At 51.3% G+C, this 16,536-nt stretch overlaps 1 protein-coding gene across 1 annotated transcript in view; it reads left to right on the forward strand.

Moving 5' to 3' along the window:
- The window catches only part of MAP3K14 (mitogen-activated protein kinase kinase kinase 14), a 45,208-nt gene that overhangs the window by 17,788 nt on the left and 10,884 nt on the right, over positions 1–16,536 (forward strand). Inside the window, exons 2-6 of the mRNA XM_080680114.1 lie at positions 7,662–7,937; positions 9,138–9,207; positions 11,119–11,329; positions 11,431–12,045; positions 13,075–13,212. Coding sequence (XP_080536240.1) covers positions 7,682–7,937; positions 9,138–9,207; positions 11,119–11,329; positions 11,431–12,045; positions 13,075–13,212 — 1,290 coding nt within the window. The 5' untranslated portion in view covers positions 7,662–7,681. The remainder of the gene's footprint in view (positions 1–7,661; positions 7,938–9,137; positions 9,208–11,118; positions 11,330–11,430; positions 12,046–13,074; positions 13,213–16,536) is intronic.

Below are 16,536 nucleotides of genomic sequence, written 5' to 3' on the forward strand. Positions count from 1 at the left end.
GTTTGTGTATTGTGTGTGAGTTTCTTTTTAACTCTTTAAAGAAAATGAACTGACTGTTAACGTTAATCAAGTTAAAAATCAGAATCCCCAGGAACATGTACTAATAATATAAGTCAACTAAAAATCTGACCAATTTTTTTGCTGACCAATTTTTCAGCTCTTATTGATGAGATCTCTCATTTTTTCATTCTTTTTTTTTTTTATATCCAATTTACTGATTATTTTCTCTGTTCCCTTTGAGTTTATTCACTGAACTTTTATTCGTTGCTGTATTTTTTAGTTTGTTTTTTTTTAAATACATTTTATTAATTTTTACAGAGAGGAAGGAAGAGGGATAGAGAGTTAGAAACATCAATGAGAGAGAAACATTGATCAGCTGCCTCCTGCACACTCCCCACTGGGGATGTGCCCGCAACCACGGTACATGCCCTTGACTGGAATCGAACCTGGGACCTTTCAGTCCACAGGCCAACGCTCTATCCACTGAGCCAAACCGGTTAGGGCTCATTTTTTCATTCTTATGCCTCCACAGGCTAAGAAATTATTACCAACAGTGGATAGAGCCTGTGGGTAAAATAAGGGTAGTGATATCCACATGGGTAGTAATACTGCTCAATTCCTGGTTGTTCCAGGTACCTCTGTCAACAAACTTTTATCCTAAAAAGGAACTGAGGATCCTTGAGTCCCAGGAGAAAGGGCCAGGCGTGTCCTAGCTTTAGCCCTAAACCCCACGTTAGATGCTCTAGTTGTATAAATTGGCCTCATTGTTTCTGCAGGTAACATATCTTGAAAACTTAGTTTCTTCATCTGTAAAATGGAACAGTATTAACCAACCTTGCCGGTTGCTGGGAGGTTCATCAGTAATATAGATAAAGCACCTAGTACATGCCCAGTACATTGAAGACGTCTGATGACTGGTTGTGGTTATTACAGTCCCTGGCCCTTAGGAGACACTCATTGAACACTTATTGAATGAATGCAGGAGCCTAACACAAAAGGCTTCATTGAAGAGATACGTTATAAAGGATAGGTGAAGTCTGGACAGATATTAATAAAGAAAGAAGACATTCTCTATAGGAGCCACAAGGTGAGCAAAAGGAAAAAAATCTGAAGCTCACCCATTGCTGCTCTGTTGGGGCCAGTGAAAGGAGTCTGGCTGGAACAGAAGCTGGACTAGGGGTTTGGGGGAGGGGGGAATAGGCAGGGCAGAAAGGGAGCCAGGGCTGAGCGTGCATGTGGATCACTGTGTCTGCCTCGCCAGATGACTTTTGCCAGGCCAGCTTGCTCTGCTTGACGCGGGCCCTTGTTTCCCCTTCCTGCACAGCCCCTCGTTCTTGATAGGCACAGGCTGGCCCAGTGTGGCCTACTGGCCAGGCAAGCTGGAGCTTAAAAGAGGAAGCATCAGAATAAGATTGGTTTTTCAACTAATATCTTACTAAGGAAGTTGAGTCATTCTACTTCTGCTATTTGTCCCCTCTGGGCATTCAGAGAAGGACAGATTTTACTTCCAGATGAAATAGTCATGAGAGGGATTTGCCCTGGTCTGCCCTGGCCACTCAGTGGACATTTTCAAGATGACCCTATAAGATGGAGATTTTTATTTCCTTTATATTCAGAGAACCAAGGCTCATGTATGGCTTAAGTAAGGCTCGACATCTTGACTATATGGTGTTGAAACAGAGAAGTACCATTGTCTCAGTGGCAGCATTTATGGGCCTGATGAAGGGTAGGGAAGTGAACTTTCATTTAGTATCTTCTATTGGCCAAGCAAACCAATTGGCATTTCTGTACTCTACCTCATTCAGTCCTCAAAATAACTCCAAAGACACTAAGAGAAGAAACTGGGCAGCCGGCTTAAGCTTTAGGCAGCAAGCCTCACCTCTGCAACCTGTGACTGTGTAACTTTTATTTTTTTTAATATGTCTTCATTGATTTGAGAGAGGAAGGGAGAAGGAGAGAGAGACAGGAACATCAATGATGAGAGAGAATCCTCGATTGGCTGCCTCCTGCACACCTCCAACTGGGGATCGAGCCTGCAACTCAGGCATGTGCCATGACTGGGAATCAAACCGTGACCTCTTGGTTCATAGGTCGACGCTCAACCACTGAGCCACAACAGCAGGGCCAGAGAAGCTGTTTCCAATGTGAGTTACATATCAGTTGCATGCTTCTAGCTCTTTTATATATTGGGAGTTAAGGTATGATTTCATTTGACAAAAATGGTCCCATGGCTTTTTTTTTTTTTTGTTTAAGTTGCCAAGGCTAAAGCCCTTATCTTCTGGTTCCTAGTCTGGTGTTTTCACCATACTTACTAAAACAGGGAAGTGAAATATGATACATTTTAGAGATGTTATCAACACTGAAGATAAAATTTTAAACATTATTTTTGTACCCTCCAGTTAATAAAAAAAAATTCATTTAACCTAAACTACATTCCTGTCTCAGAATCCTAGGAACAACTTTAGCTGTTGAGTCAACATCGCTATCATAGCTTTAGACCAGAACTGTCCCGTGGAACTTTCTGCAATGGTGGGAGTGTTCTCTAGCTGCACTGTCCAACATAGCAGCTAGTGAAACTGAGGAACTGATTTTTAAATTTTATTTAATTTCAATTCATTTAAATCGCTAGTGGCCACCATATTGGACAGCACAGCCTTACAGTATAGAGAGGGGCTGAAATGACAGTCCCTGACCCCTTGGCATCAGAATCATCCAGAGAAGTTGTCAAAAGTACAGATTCTGGGCCTAATGCCCAGGGACTGATTCAGTAAGTGTAGGGTGAGTGCATTTTCAGAACTCATCTGGTTATTCTCGCCTGCAGTCAGGTTGGAAATTGCTGCATTAGCCGGGTGCCCTCTTCCTTAGGGTGAGAGAGCAGAGCCAGCATCAGGCACTCAGCCCTGGCCTTGATCTGCGAGATTACAGCAACCTTCTGGGGAATGTGAGACCCTTGGAGAATGTGATAGAAGCTATGGACCTCTTCCCTGGAAAAAGCACACACTATATTTTCACATGCCATCCTGAAGCCATCCTTGAACCCACTCGTCACCTTGCACGGGAGCCTTTACCACCTGGTAAGGGAGCCAAGTTTGAGCCTTAGGGTCTGGGAGTCTTGTCCACAACAAACCTGTCATACGGGTCTGCCCAAGGGTTGATCTGGTACCATCCCAGTCATTCCTACCCCCAGACTTCCAGGGGCTCATCAAGGCACCGCAGAAGAGAGAATAGGCAGTGTACATGCATCAGGCCCTGAAAGAATACTGACTGAACTCCACCCCTTTCCCTTCCACTTTTGTTTTCATGGCCTTGGGTGAGCTGGGTGCATTTGGCTATTGCTACAGCTCGCATACATCCTCAGCTCAGCTCTGACAGAGCAGAGGCCTGATTGCATTTGAGGCGTGAGTGGAGCTGGGAAGAGAGTCCAGGCTGAGTAATGGGTCAGGATTTTGACCTGCCTTCAAAGGCAGAGACATAACTGGCTCCCACTTAGTCCTCACTCTCCACAAGCTGCAGGAGAGAGAAGGGGCAGCAGAGCTGAGGGGCTGTGAGCTGGGGTGACTAGCCAGGGACCAAAACCTGGGGCTGGAAGGCCACCTGGCTAGCAGTCCCAGGATTAATGCAGAACCTGTTTTTGTAGACCAGAACCAGTACAGAAGTGGGGAAGGCGGGAAGGAGTGGGAGCGCGCGCGCGCGTGTGTGTGTGTGTGTGTGTGTGTCTGTGTGTGTGTGTGTCTGTGTGTGTGTGTGTCTGTGTGTGTGTGTTTGTGTGTAAAAGAGCTGCTGTCAGGCAAAGTGTCCCGAGAATAGACTCTTGAACTTGGAGTCTGTCAGTGAGGGCCTGAGTCATGGTCATGTGGCCCAGGAAAGCCAGCCACAGGAGAAGCTGTGCAGTTCCCAGGCCATGATTTCATGCCCCTGCGAGGTGAGGGTCAGCCTGTTTTCCCCGTGCCCTTCACAGGTTCAGCTGCCAGCTGCTGGGCTAGCTTCTCAACAGCCTTCTTGTTCCTCTCCGCCTGCCAGGCTGGTGGATGAGTCACCAGGGAACTGCACAGGCCCTGAGCTTGGCTGCCTCCGCCTCAGCTTCTCCCGGGTGGGGGAGCCTGACATGCTCATGGAGGGAAGATCAGGGCGCATGGCCAGCGGCCCTCCTGACCACCAAGGTGAAAGGATGGCGTGGCGGGGAGAGGGGGGAGGTCCCCATAGCCTCTCCAGTGGAGGCATGTCACAGGGTGAGCCACGTGAGGCAGAGGTGGGTTCTGTGAGCCCCACACATCTAGATCTCAAACAGCTGGGTGCCCTCAGAATAGACGTTGAGCATGCGGCCTCATTTCTCTCACTGGTCGGATGGAATCCTCTCTTCATCCCCCATGCTCAGGATCATCCTGTCTCTGGAGATCATCCTTTGATTCCCTCATTCAGCCAACATCGATTGTCTCGTCTGTGCCTCACTGTGCCGTACACTGAGGGCACCATCTCTTCCCTCAGGAGCCTTCTGACCAGCGAGTTCCCCCTTGTGTCTGCCTATAACCCAGGAGACTAAGGGAGTAGGCAGCGCAGCCGAGAGCCTGGGGTTCTAGGTCCTGGCCCTGCCATGCCACACAGTCTGGGTGACCTTGGGCAAGTCACTGCCAAATCAAGCCTCAGTTTCTTCAAGTGAAAATGAGGAGGCCCTAGCCAGGCGTCCTCAAACTACGGCCACGGGCCACATGCGGCCCGCCGAGGACATTTGTCTGGCCCGCCGGTTGCCGCTGCCTGTCCTGCTTAGCGGCCGACTCGTCCCGGGCCCGCAGTGCGCATAGGAATTTGTTCACAGTTTTTTTTTTAAACTATAGTCCGGCCCTCCAACAGTCTGAGGGACAGTGAATTGGCCCCCTGTTTAAAAAGTTTGAGGACCGCTGCCCTAGGCAGTTTGGCTCAGTGGATAGAAGGTTGGCCTGTGGACCGAAGGATCCTGGGTTAGATTCCAGTCAAGGGCATGTACCTCGGTTGCAGGCTCCTCCCTGGCCCGGGCCCAGATCTGGGCTCATGCAGGAGGCAACCAATTGATGTGATATATTTCTCTCTGTCTTTCCCTCTCTCTTCCACTCTGTCTAAAAATCAATGGAAAAATATTCTCGGGTGAGGATTAAAAAAAGAAGAGAAGAAAAAAAAAAAAAAAGAGGAGGTTGCGCCCTGCGGGTGTTGCTCAGTGGTTGAGCTTTGACCTGTGAGCCAGGAGGTCACAGTTCCATTCCCAGTCAGGGCCCATGGCTGCGCTGTTGGCTCAGTCCCCAGTAAGGAGTGTGCAGGAGGCAGCCGATCAGTGATTCTCTCTCACCATTGATGTTTCTCTTTCCCTTTCCCTTCTTCTCTGAAATCAATAAAAATATATATCAAAAAAGAAAATGAGGAGGTTAAAGTACTGTGGAGGTCCCTGTAAGCAGAACTCTATGGCTGTTAGGTTCGGAGGTTTTGGGTTGTTTTTAAGATCTCAGTTCCCCTGGTAAAGAATCTGAGGACGGTAGGAGGTGCTCTAGGCCCCAGATCAATTCCTTTTGGGAGGTTAGGGGTTGAGGAGGTGTGGGTTGGGAAGTAAGTGTGGGCTGGGACAGAAGGCTAAGGGCCTTACAAGGAAAACAGCCTGCTTGGAGGGCTTTCGCCTAATTGAAGTCAGAACACCCCCTGGACTTCTGAAAGTCATCAAGTAACGATGAGGTCACCCATTCAGCCTCCTCGGCGTCTAGCCTTCAGGACCAAACCCAGGCGTTCAAGCTGAAAGCTGGAGCCACTCTGAGTTCAAAGCGAGGAGGCCCTTGAAGGCCCAGATGTGAGGATCGAATTAGTGACCAACACACCCATCCCCCACCCCAGTCAGACCGGCACCGTCTTTCATAGTCTTTGTGGTGAGGCCGACTCAGTAGGAAGGTTTGAGCCTAATGTCTCCCAGCTTCTGACTGTCTCGTTTTAGCTTGACAGGGCAAAAGGCCAGAGGCGTTACAGCTTTGGCATCATCCACAGGGTCTGCCTTTCTGCCCAGAGAGCAAACTGAGGCATGATCCGGGATGAGTGGAGTTCCAGCGGGGAAGACTACATCTGATAGTGACACCTTTAAGACCACGCTGCCACCAGAGAGCACTCATTAAAGACCTGTTTGCGCCCTAGGCAGTTTGGCTCAGTCGATACAGCATCAGCCTGCGGGGACTGAAGGGTCCCGGGTTCGATTCCAGTCAAGGGCTTGTACCTGGTTGCAGGTTCCTGATGGGGGCGTGTGGAGGCAACCAATCAATGTGTCTCTCTCACATGGATATTTCTCTCGGTGTGTCTCTCCCCCGCTCCCTTCCACTCTCTAAAAATCCATGGAAAAATATCCTCAGGTGAGGATTAACACCAAATAAATAAATAAATAAATAATAAATAAATAAATAAATAAATAGGGCCTGTTTGCATCTGGTGCCTTCTCAGGCTTTGTCTATAGCAAGTCAAGACCCTGCTCTGTGGGAGTTCACAGCCCCAGTCTTGAAAAGGGTTCCCAGGTGGTCACAGCCTCAGGTGGTACGGTTCTGTTTCATGGCAGTTCTAGCCCACAGGCTATTTGCACGGCTGTCACCACACAGGGCTCACCCTGCAGCTTCCTGGAACACCCGGGGCTGCTGGAGATTGAATTCTTGTGCTTTGCCCTCATATTTCCAGAGGTGTAGGTGGGTGTTGGAGGCTCTAATATAAACTCCACTGCTGATGTTGCCTGAAAGCAAGATGATTCCTAGGAGAGGTTTTCAGCAAATGAGTTTGGACGTTACAGAAGGAAGTGTGTCAGTTCCTCTGGAGAGCCACAAACAGATGCTTCTTGGACAGGAGCCAGGTGCTGGTGCTGCCGTTTGCATGGTGATTTTTAGACTTCGTAAGATATGTGTATACATACACGCCTATGCACACAGATATCTACCCCTGCCAGGGAGCAAAACCTTTATTCCCTCCTGTTGGAGAAGAGCCATGTGGACGGTGCAGACATGTCCTCTAAGAAGACAAGGCTTGAGCAGTCAGTGCGGTGACTCATGGTTTTGGAATATAGGATCCACCACCCTGTTCTGGGGAAGCAACGTTTGCCATGAAACAAACAGCAGGAGATTCTGCCATTATTTATGAAGGGAAGAAAGAACCAACCCAGACGTTTGTGCCATGGTGTCTGGAGGAAGTGGCTGGAAGCCTCCTTGTTGGGCAGAGTGGAGGCATCTGTTGATGGTGGTGTGCTGGTAGGGCTGGGGACTCACTGCTCCTGGGGCCAGTGTAGATGCTGAGAGGTGGACTTCTTTGCCTTTGGGAACATTTGGAGCAGGAGTCCTCAAACTACGGCCCGCGGGCCACATGCGGCCCGCCGAGGACATGTATCCGGCCCGCCGGGTGCCGCTGCCTGTCCTGCTTAGCAGCCGACTCATCCCGGGCCCGCAGTGCGCATAGGAATTTGTTCTTAGTTTTTTTTTTAACTATAGTCCGGCCCTCCAACCGTCTGAGGGACAGTGAACTGGCCCCCTGTTTAAAAAGTTTGAGGACCCCTGATTTGGAGGATAAATGCCTGGGCATAAAGAGGCAGAGCCCCATTTCCCCTGCTTTTCTCCTCCATCCCACACCTGACCTGGGCCCCTTGGGGTCTGTGAGTGACCTGCTCTGGTTTGGTCTCCCCTCAGGGTGAGCGTGAGCCTGGGAGATGGCAGTGATGGAAGTGGCCTGCCCAGGCGCTCCTGGCTCGGCGGTCGGGCAGCAGAAGGAGCTCGCCAAAGCCAAGGAGAAGACACAGGCAATGGAGAAGATGCAAAGCTCCATCAACAAGCTCGAGGCCGTGGAGAAGAGCCCCGTGTTCTGCGGGAAGTGGGAAATCCTGAACGACGTGATTACCAAAGGCACAGCCAAGGAAGGCTCCGAGGGAGGGCCGGCCGCCATCTCCATCATTGCCCAGGCTGAATGTGAGGGCCCCGGGCTGGGAGGGTACTGGCAGAGAGGGTGGGCCTGCAGGTGGGTGCAGCTCTTACGCAAGGGTGGCTGGCACAGGTGAGGTTTGGGGTCTCCTATGGAAGAGGGAGGTCATGGTGACCACTCTCTGTGATTCTCACAAGATACAACTGGGGGGATTGGGGGTTAAGCCAAGACTGAGAGTGAAGTTGGAGTTATAACTGTGCTGGGGAGTGAGACAGAAGGAGGGAGAAGTGGCAAATGGAGGCTTTTTCCCGCTGTAACCAGAGCAGGGAAGAGAGCTGGGAGGCAGGACACCGTGGGCTCCACAGGTCCTGGGGACTCTGCAGGATCGTCAAGCAGGCCCTTAGCCTTCTGTCCTGACCTTGGGCAGCCGGAGCACCTCTGGAGAGGCCCCAGACAGGAAAGGCCAGGTCTCCTGGAAAGCCCCTGTGGGGCTTGATTCTCTTCCATCTCAAGGTGGCCCCACCCCAAAGAATGAACACCTGCTCTTGGGCCTGCTGGGCAAGTTGATGGCCGCAGGCTGCTGCAGGGTGAGGCCTGGCCTGGTCCTTTCTGCTTCCACTTACAGTACCTCAAAATGACTTGGAATGATGGCTGCCACAGGAGCCTGAGGAACTCCCAGGAGGGCTGGGTGGGGCCAGGAGTCTCCTCTCTCCCCCACCCACCCTCTGGGAGGTTTCTGGGGCAGGCAGACAGCTCGTGATGGCATTTTCCCACATACACATCCTTCCCCTCATCTTCCACTGCCTTCTATCTGGTTTTTGAGGAGAGATGAGAGAATAAAAATTGAAGTGGAGTGAGTGACATAATGTAATAATATACACATAAACACACACATACACATATGTGTAAGTATATAATAGCTTATATTTATTGAGCTGTGATATGTGCCAAGCACTTTGTTGAGGATTTTGTATAGATCATCTCACTTAAGCTTCACATAAGCGTAGTGAGGTGGGCACCCTATGACCCCATATTATAGGTATGCCCTCTGCTCTTGACCCTTAAACTGGGAGGATGGGTGAAACAGTCAGTGAGAGGAGCTGGCATGCATAGGAGGTGAGCCACCAGACAGACAGAGGTGGTCTGCAGAGGAGGAGGGGGAGTGGTCCAGAGGGTGTCTCTAAAATGCCTCTCTCCTAAGTGCTGAATTCCTGTTCCTTGTCTTCTCCCTTCTGCTTGTCCAAAAGGTGAGAATAGCCAAGAGTTCAGCCCCACCTTTTCAGAACGGATTTTCATCGCTGGGTCAAAACAGTACAGGTAAGGAGGTGAGCTTGAGTGGGACACAGGGAACTAAGCCAGCGTCCTCCCTCCCCCAGCTGCTCGCCCGGCCGCTCCCCAGTGACCCCTGGCTCCCTCCTTCAGCACCTGCGGTGCAGCCCTTGGAACCCGCCCAGGCTTTCCTGGCTGAGCTGCTCTCTCAGCCAAATAAGCTTTTCAAAAGCCTTTCACAGCGTGTGGATGACTGCCTCTGGGTCGCATCAGCTTGACGTTTTATTTTTATTCTCCTCAGAGTCCTTGCTGCTCCCCCTCATTTCCCATCAATAGGGAGGGCGCTGGGAACAGAAATCACTTTTTCGCTGGTGTGTGACCATTGGTGCAGGCCCGAGGGGCCACCCTGACTGTGGGAGAAACCTGCAGTGTCTTTTCTCCTGTGAGACACACCCGGGAGGGATGAGGGTTTGGAAGCAGGCAGGCAGACTCACAGCTCCGTGGCCTTGGAGGAAGGAGGCCAAGCGAGGCTCAGTCTGTTCCCAGGCTCCCCATCCCCAAAGATGAATTTTGGCAACTGAAAGTTAAACCTGGAAACAACTTCCTCCTCTACCACCAGGCAGATTTTTTATCATTGCAATATGGAAACTGCTAGTGATAAAAGGTTGTGGGGCCCTAGCCGGTTTGGCTTAGTGGATAGAGCCTGCTGACTGAAGGGTCCCGAGTTCAATTCCGGTCAAGGGCACATGCCCCAATTTCGGGCTCAGTCCCCAGCGGGGGTGTGCAAGAGGCAGCCAATCAGTGATTCTCTCTCATCATTGATGTTTCTATCTATCTCTCCCTCTCTCTTCCTCTCTGAAATCAATAAAAATATATTTTTCAAAAAACAAAAAAGGTTGTGGGGAGGGCCGCTGCCCTGAAACCCATAAATGCTCAGTGTTTGGTCAAATTCCTTACACTGCCCCTCATGCCTTTTGCCCAGGGAAGGGGTTTCTGAGGGACCCACTTCTTTCAGCTCCCGGAGAGAAGCGTGTAGGCCTCTGCAGCCCCCAGGACTGGGGTGAGTCTGCCTCCTTTGTGCGAGGGTGGCTAAGGCCGCGGTCTGTCCACAGCTGTTTGGCAGCCATCCTTTCAGAAACTGTTGCCAGTGCCTTAATACCTGGCAGGGGAAAGAGCCAGTGAGATCCATGGTGGTGGGGAGGCCATCAGAGAAAGCCAGGCTCCCCTGGTCCCTGGTCACCTGCCCAGGCAAGATTTCTTGTTTCTGTGGCTCCTCACATTCCTACGGCCACCAGGGATCAGAGTTGACCGACCTCAACTGTCCCTTCTTCTGGAGGTGACAGAAACAAACTCTTGTCAGTTAGAGTTAATGCCCACCCTGGAGTGACCCTCAGAGTCACAGGCCACCTTCTGAGCCCTCCAGGGACTCTCCCCCTTGGAGAGCAGGGAGAGAAGCGTGTGCCCTGAACACCCTGTCCCAATAATAATAGTTTATTGAAAACTTGCCTTTGGGGCCAGGCACTGAGATAGGCTTTTTTAAATGAGATGTTTCTTTTTTTTTTTTTTTTTTTAATATATCTTTATTGATTTCAGAGAGGAAGGGAGAGGGAGAGAGAGAGAGAAACTTTAACGATGAGAGAGAATCATTGATTGGCTGCCTCCTGCATGCCCCACACTGGGGATGGAGCCCGAAACCTGGGCATGTGCCCTGAACGGGAATGGAACCGTGACCTCCTGGTTCCTAGGTCAACCACTGAGCCACGCTGGCTGGGCAATGAGCTGTTTCTTTACACCTCTCCACCTGCAGAAATACTACCCCCATTTTATAAATGAGAAAACTGAGGTTCCTGGGGGCTTGAGAATGTTCCCACGTTCACTTAAGTACCAAGTGAGCTGGGATTTGCCTATGTCTTCCTGCCTCCTCACGTTCAAAATGCATATCTGTCCCCTTTTTGACAGCCAGTCTGAGAGCCTTGATCAGATCCCCAACAATGTGGCCCACGCAACTGAGGGCAAAATGGCCCGCGTGTGTTGGAAGGGGAAGCGTCGCAGCAAAGCCCGGAAGAAACGCAAGAAGAAGAGCTCGAAGTCCCTGGCTCAGGCGGGAGTGACCGTGGCCAGACCCCTCCCCAGAACCCCCGAGCAGGAGAGCTGCACAGTCCCTGTGCAGGTGAGCCCCACTGTCATCCCCAGAACCGGCTCACGGGCCCTTGGCACAGCGCCTGAGCCTTGGCCTGGCCCTGTGTCCTAACACCTGTATTTTCCCCACAGGAGGACGAGTCCCCGCTTGGCACCCCATATATTAGCAATGCCCTCCAGTTCACCAAGCCTCTGAAGGAGCCAGGCCTTGGCCAACTCTATTTTAAGAAACTTGGGGAAGGCCTACGGCCAGCACTGCCTCGATCGGAACTCCACAAACTGATCAGCCCCTTGCAATGCCTAAACCACGTGTGGAAACTCCACCACCCCCAGGATGTAGGGCCCCTGCCCCAGCCTGCTCACCCCTTCCCCTACGGCAGACTGCCCCATCCCTTCCCATTCCACCCGCTCCAGCCCTGGAAACCGCACCCCCTAGAGTCCTTCCTGGGCAAACTGGCCTGTGTAGACAGCCATCAGCCCCTGCCTGGCCCACCCCTGAGCAAACTAGCCTATAGAGACCGTCAGAAGCCCCTGCCTGGCCCACCCCTGGAGCCCAGCTGCCCACCTTGTGGCACTCATGAGAAGTTTTCTGTGGAGGAGTACCTGGTGCACGCCCTGCAAGGAAGCGTGAGCTCCGGCCAGGCCCACAGCCTAGCCAGCCTGGCCAAGACCTGGTCGGCGAGGGGCTCCAGGCCCCAGAAGCCCAGCCCCAAAACTGAGGACAGCGAGGGAGTCCTGCTTACTGAGGTAACTAATCCCCCAAACACACACCCATACCTCTCCCACCACCACCAAGTCCAGGGTCAAGGATAGCAGCTGGGAATCAGGGGGACCTGCTATGGAAGAAGGGGCGTCGCTGGGAACCTGCCAGACCCACTATCAAGTGCCCGCCCTTTAGGGCAGTGGTCGGCAAACTCATTAGTCAACAGAGCGGCAAACCGCGGCTTGCGAGTCGCATGTGGCTCACGAGCCGCGGTTTGCTGACCACTGCTTTAGGGGGATGGTGTTTTTCTCTTTATCAAAATCACTCAGGCATGTGATAAAAAGATGAAATCATAGCAAATTGCTTACCGCTGATGAAAAGCATAGTCTCCCACTCAACCTCCAGGCTCCCTTTTCCCTCTTTTTAGCTACTTCTGTTTTTAGTCTGATTGGTTGCCTCATAACTGCTGAATCGTGTGCGTGTGTTATATGAATAATACATATGCTGAGAAATGGGAATAAGCAAATATCAACTTCAGAAGTTACCCAGGACCCCCGATGTGAAACATGAGGATTTGCCCTTCGTCACTACTCCCCATCTTCCCCGTGTCCTCTAATTCTCTTACTAGATAATTTTGTAACCCTAAATGATTTTCCTCGCTTACATTTCTGGGCTTTATTCCATCCATCTTTGACATTATCCCTCGGCCCCTGCCCCCTTCCCTGTCCTTCCCTTTCTTCTACCTTTTAGCTCCTGCGTTATATTTTCTCATTGTCAACATTGCGACAATGTCCATTTCTGTCCCACAACCACAGTCTGGGAGACTTTTCATTACAAGGACCAGCTTGCCTCCGGCAGCACGTGAGGCACTCATTTGCCTTCACCTAATTCCCATAACCCCCTCTCTGGGTCCTGCCCTCCCAACCCCCAGCTCGGTGATGTCTTTGGTAGTGAGGGCTCAGCCCCAGCTGGCAGCCTGACCAGGACTGCCAGCTAGAGAGCCTTCCTAACTGTAACGCCTCGTCCCCCTGTGGCCTGGCCACTGAAACTGGCCTCTCTCCTGCCAACTCCAGAAACTGAAGCCGGTGGATTATGAGTACCGAGAGGAGGTCCACTGGGCCACGCGCCAGCCCTGCCTGGGGAGAGGCTCCTTCGGAGAGGTACACAGGATGGAGGACAAGCAGACCGGCTTCCAGTGTGCTGTCAAAAAGGTAGGCCCCAGAAATGTTCCAGAGCTCCAGGGGCTGGAGAGGGAGGCCAGGGCTCCGGTTGCACTCCCTCCGCTTTCCTTCGAGGTAGGCCCAGGGTGGCGTGGGTCTAACTTGCTAATGGAGCCCGGCTCTCCTGGCTGCCCTGGCTCAGTTTGGGAGCTGGACTTGTTATGCGTGCAAGTGAGAGGGGATGTGAGAGTGTGCAAGCAGCCTGGGCCACTCCTGACGCCATGCCAGGGGCAGGTAACCCTGGAAGACGGGCGGATCACCATGACATTCATGTGAGGCTGAAACCACTAACCACACAGTGGGGCCACCACACTTGGGCCATAAGGCAATTACAAGAGCAATACCTCCACCTAACAGGTGCCTCCTAGAGGCGTCTGTGCATGGGGGGGAGTCAGATCTGGTTTGAGTTTGGTCCTGGGTGATGGACATTATGAGGAAATGAGACTTAGCAAGAGACCCAGGCTTGTCTGACTTGAGTCTGCCTCTGAAACACTTTTCAAGGAGGGTGGGGAGAAGGACTTGTGGTCCTAGGATTTCAACTAGAGACACAGGCATGAATCACCTCTCCACTCTTTCATCTCACCATGTTAGAACTGGAGCCCAGAGAGTCACGTGCCTTGCCCAAAGCCACACAGCTGGGCCTGAAACTGAGGCCTCCTTCTGTCAAATCACACACAGGCCCACCAGCCGCACATCCACAGACCTGGAAGGTGTCAACCCTGCTCCCCTTCTGCCACCTTTTCTCCTCCCTCTGGCTCTCGGCTCACCTTGACTGGAAGCCACTTTGTCCCTGGCCCAAGGCCAGCGTCCAGGACCTCTGACGCCAGAAATCAGAAACATTTCTGTGGGCATTTCCTTGGCCCGTTGGCAAGGTGAAATAGACTAGCTGAGAGATGGACCTTGTTTTCAAGTGGCTTTTGTCAAGGTCACTCTGGTCCCTAAATGGAAAGAAACCAAGTAGCCAGACCAGGGCCTGTGCAGAGTGGACATCAACTCTGCCGCTGTCATGGATGCCTGTGGCTTTAAGGGGTGAAGATACAAATGGTGATGTTAATACACCTGGCTTCCCTGGCTTGTACCTGGGCCAGGGTGTTAGAGCTCTAGAGTTGGAGCCTCAGGGCGACAGGACAAGTGAGGGGACTCTCCGTAGGTATTACCCCAAACTTCAGACATACTGTGTCAAATAAGCAAGCTCTGCCCTGGCCAACCCCCACTGACCAAAACATGTGCGGAGTTCTTGCCAGCGTGGGTCATCTTCCCCTGGGATGCCAAGGCCACGTGCCTGACCTCTTCAGCAGCAGCTCCCTCCCCAGGCCATCGGAGAAGGCGCAGCTGTCCCTCCTGAGAGGGTGTGAAGTGTCCTAGAGATGAATGGTCAGTGCTGGGGGCTTAGTCACTGGGCTTCTCAGCTGTTCCCCTGATGAGGTTGTCAGAGTCCCAGGCAACAAGGTAAACAACCCGAATATAGTAGAAGAGGACAAATCCTCCATTTCTCATCAAGGCAGTGAGGAACGCTCCAAGCACCACTCGGCTTCCCACCCGTCCACTCAGCGCTTCCGCTGGAGCATCCACTCTCCCAACTCTCCTCCTGCTGTCCAAGGTCTCAGTGAGGACGGCTTGTTGGCAGCCCACGCAGCTGCCCTTGGCTGGGCAGACAGCCCCTCCCTCTCTCCTTTCTCTCAAGGGGAGGAGATAGGGCAGGCAATGGGGTTCTTTAGGATGTTCATCTGGAAGATCTGAGAAGCTGTTCCCTGCTGAGGGGGTACGATGGGGGGACAGGGTCAGAGGTCAGACTGCACATAGGGTCAGAGCAAGTCATGCACTGTCTAATGCTCCCTGGGGAGGATCCAGCACACGGTGAGGACAACACTTCCTTGGTCCTCCTTCTAGAACATCCATGACCCCAGGTCAAATGCTGATTGGTCATGAGTCTGGGGTTTAATGTAGAGTTTTTGGTTTTTAAGGTTTTTTATGATCTTACTTTTTTAAAAAATATGTTTTTATTGATTTCAGAAAGGAAGGGAGAGGGAGAGAGAGATAGAAACATCAGTGATGAATCATTAATCAGCTGCCTCCTACACACCCCCTTCTGGGGATCGAGCCCACAACCCAGGCATGTGCCCTTGACCGAAATCGACCTTTCAGTCCTCAGGCCAACGCTCTCTCCACTGAACCAAACCAGCTGGGGCTGATCTTACTTTTTAATTGCAAATAAATATAGGCTCATTATAAAAGAATTCAAATGATACCCAAAAAGCAAAAGTCTCCCTATTCCCTGATCCCATTCTCAGAGGTAACTATTCTTTGACATAAATCATTTTAGACTTGTTTTGCATATATAAACATGTAGTTGTTGCCTTTATTAAAATGAGATTGTACCCTAGAGATTGTTCGGTACCATGTTTTCTTCATGTAATAATATGTCATGGGCAGATTTCCTTACTGGTACATACGCATTTGCGCTGGTGCTTTTAACTGCCAGTGTATAAATTTTCATCCTAACAGCGGATGAATTCATAAGGTCCATGAACTCCTCTGTGTGTGTGTGTGTGTGTGTGTGTGTGTGTGTGTGTGCATGCGCGCGCGCGCTCTTGATGTATGGATGCACACACATTTTTATGGGGAAGGGTCTGTGTTATTTATCAGATTTTCTTTTTTTTAAAATATATTTTATTGATTTTTTTACAGAGAGGAAGGGAGAGGGATAGAGAGTTAGAAACATCAATGAGAGAGAAACATCGATCAGCTGCCTCCTGCACACCCCCCACTAGGGATGTGCCCGCAACCAAGGTACATGTCCTTGACTGGAATCGAACCTGGGACCCTTCAGTCCACAGGCCGACGCTCTATCCACTGAGCCAAACCGGTTAAGGCTATTTGTCAGATTTTCAAAGGAATCTGTGGCCCAAAGAGGGTTAGGAACCATTCATTTGAGGACATCTGGCTCAAGCATGGAGTTCTGGGAGCCTCCTTTTGACTCTGCCACTGATCTGGGATAGCGTGGCCTTGGCCAAGTAAAGCCAGCTGCTGCCAAGCACCTGCTCTGTGGAGATAATGAGAATATCAGCTCACAGGCTATTGTAAGATGTAAATAACCAGTGATTCGTGTAGAATAGTACCTGGCATATGTTACGTGTGTATTAAATATTAGTTCTCATTAACATCCCTCACTTTCTGGATGAGGACACTGAAGTCCAGAGCGGGGATGGGGGCCAGATGGGCAGCTGGCCTGGGCTGCACAGCCTGTGTTCTCCCCACCTGGCTCCCTCGGGACTGCCCTGCCAGCCTGCTCTCCCTGAGCTGGCACAGATTTCT

This window comes from Plecotus auritus (genome assembly GCF_963455305.1).
Source record: "Plecotus auritus genome assembly, chromosome: 7".
Classification (NCBI taxonomy): Eukaryota; Metazoa; Chordata; class Mammalia; order Chiroptera; family Vespertilionidae; genus Plecotus; species Plecotus auritus.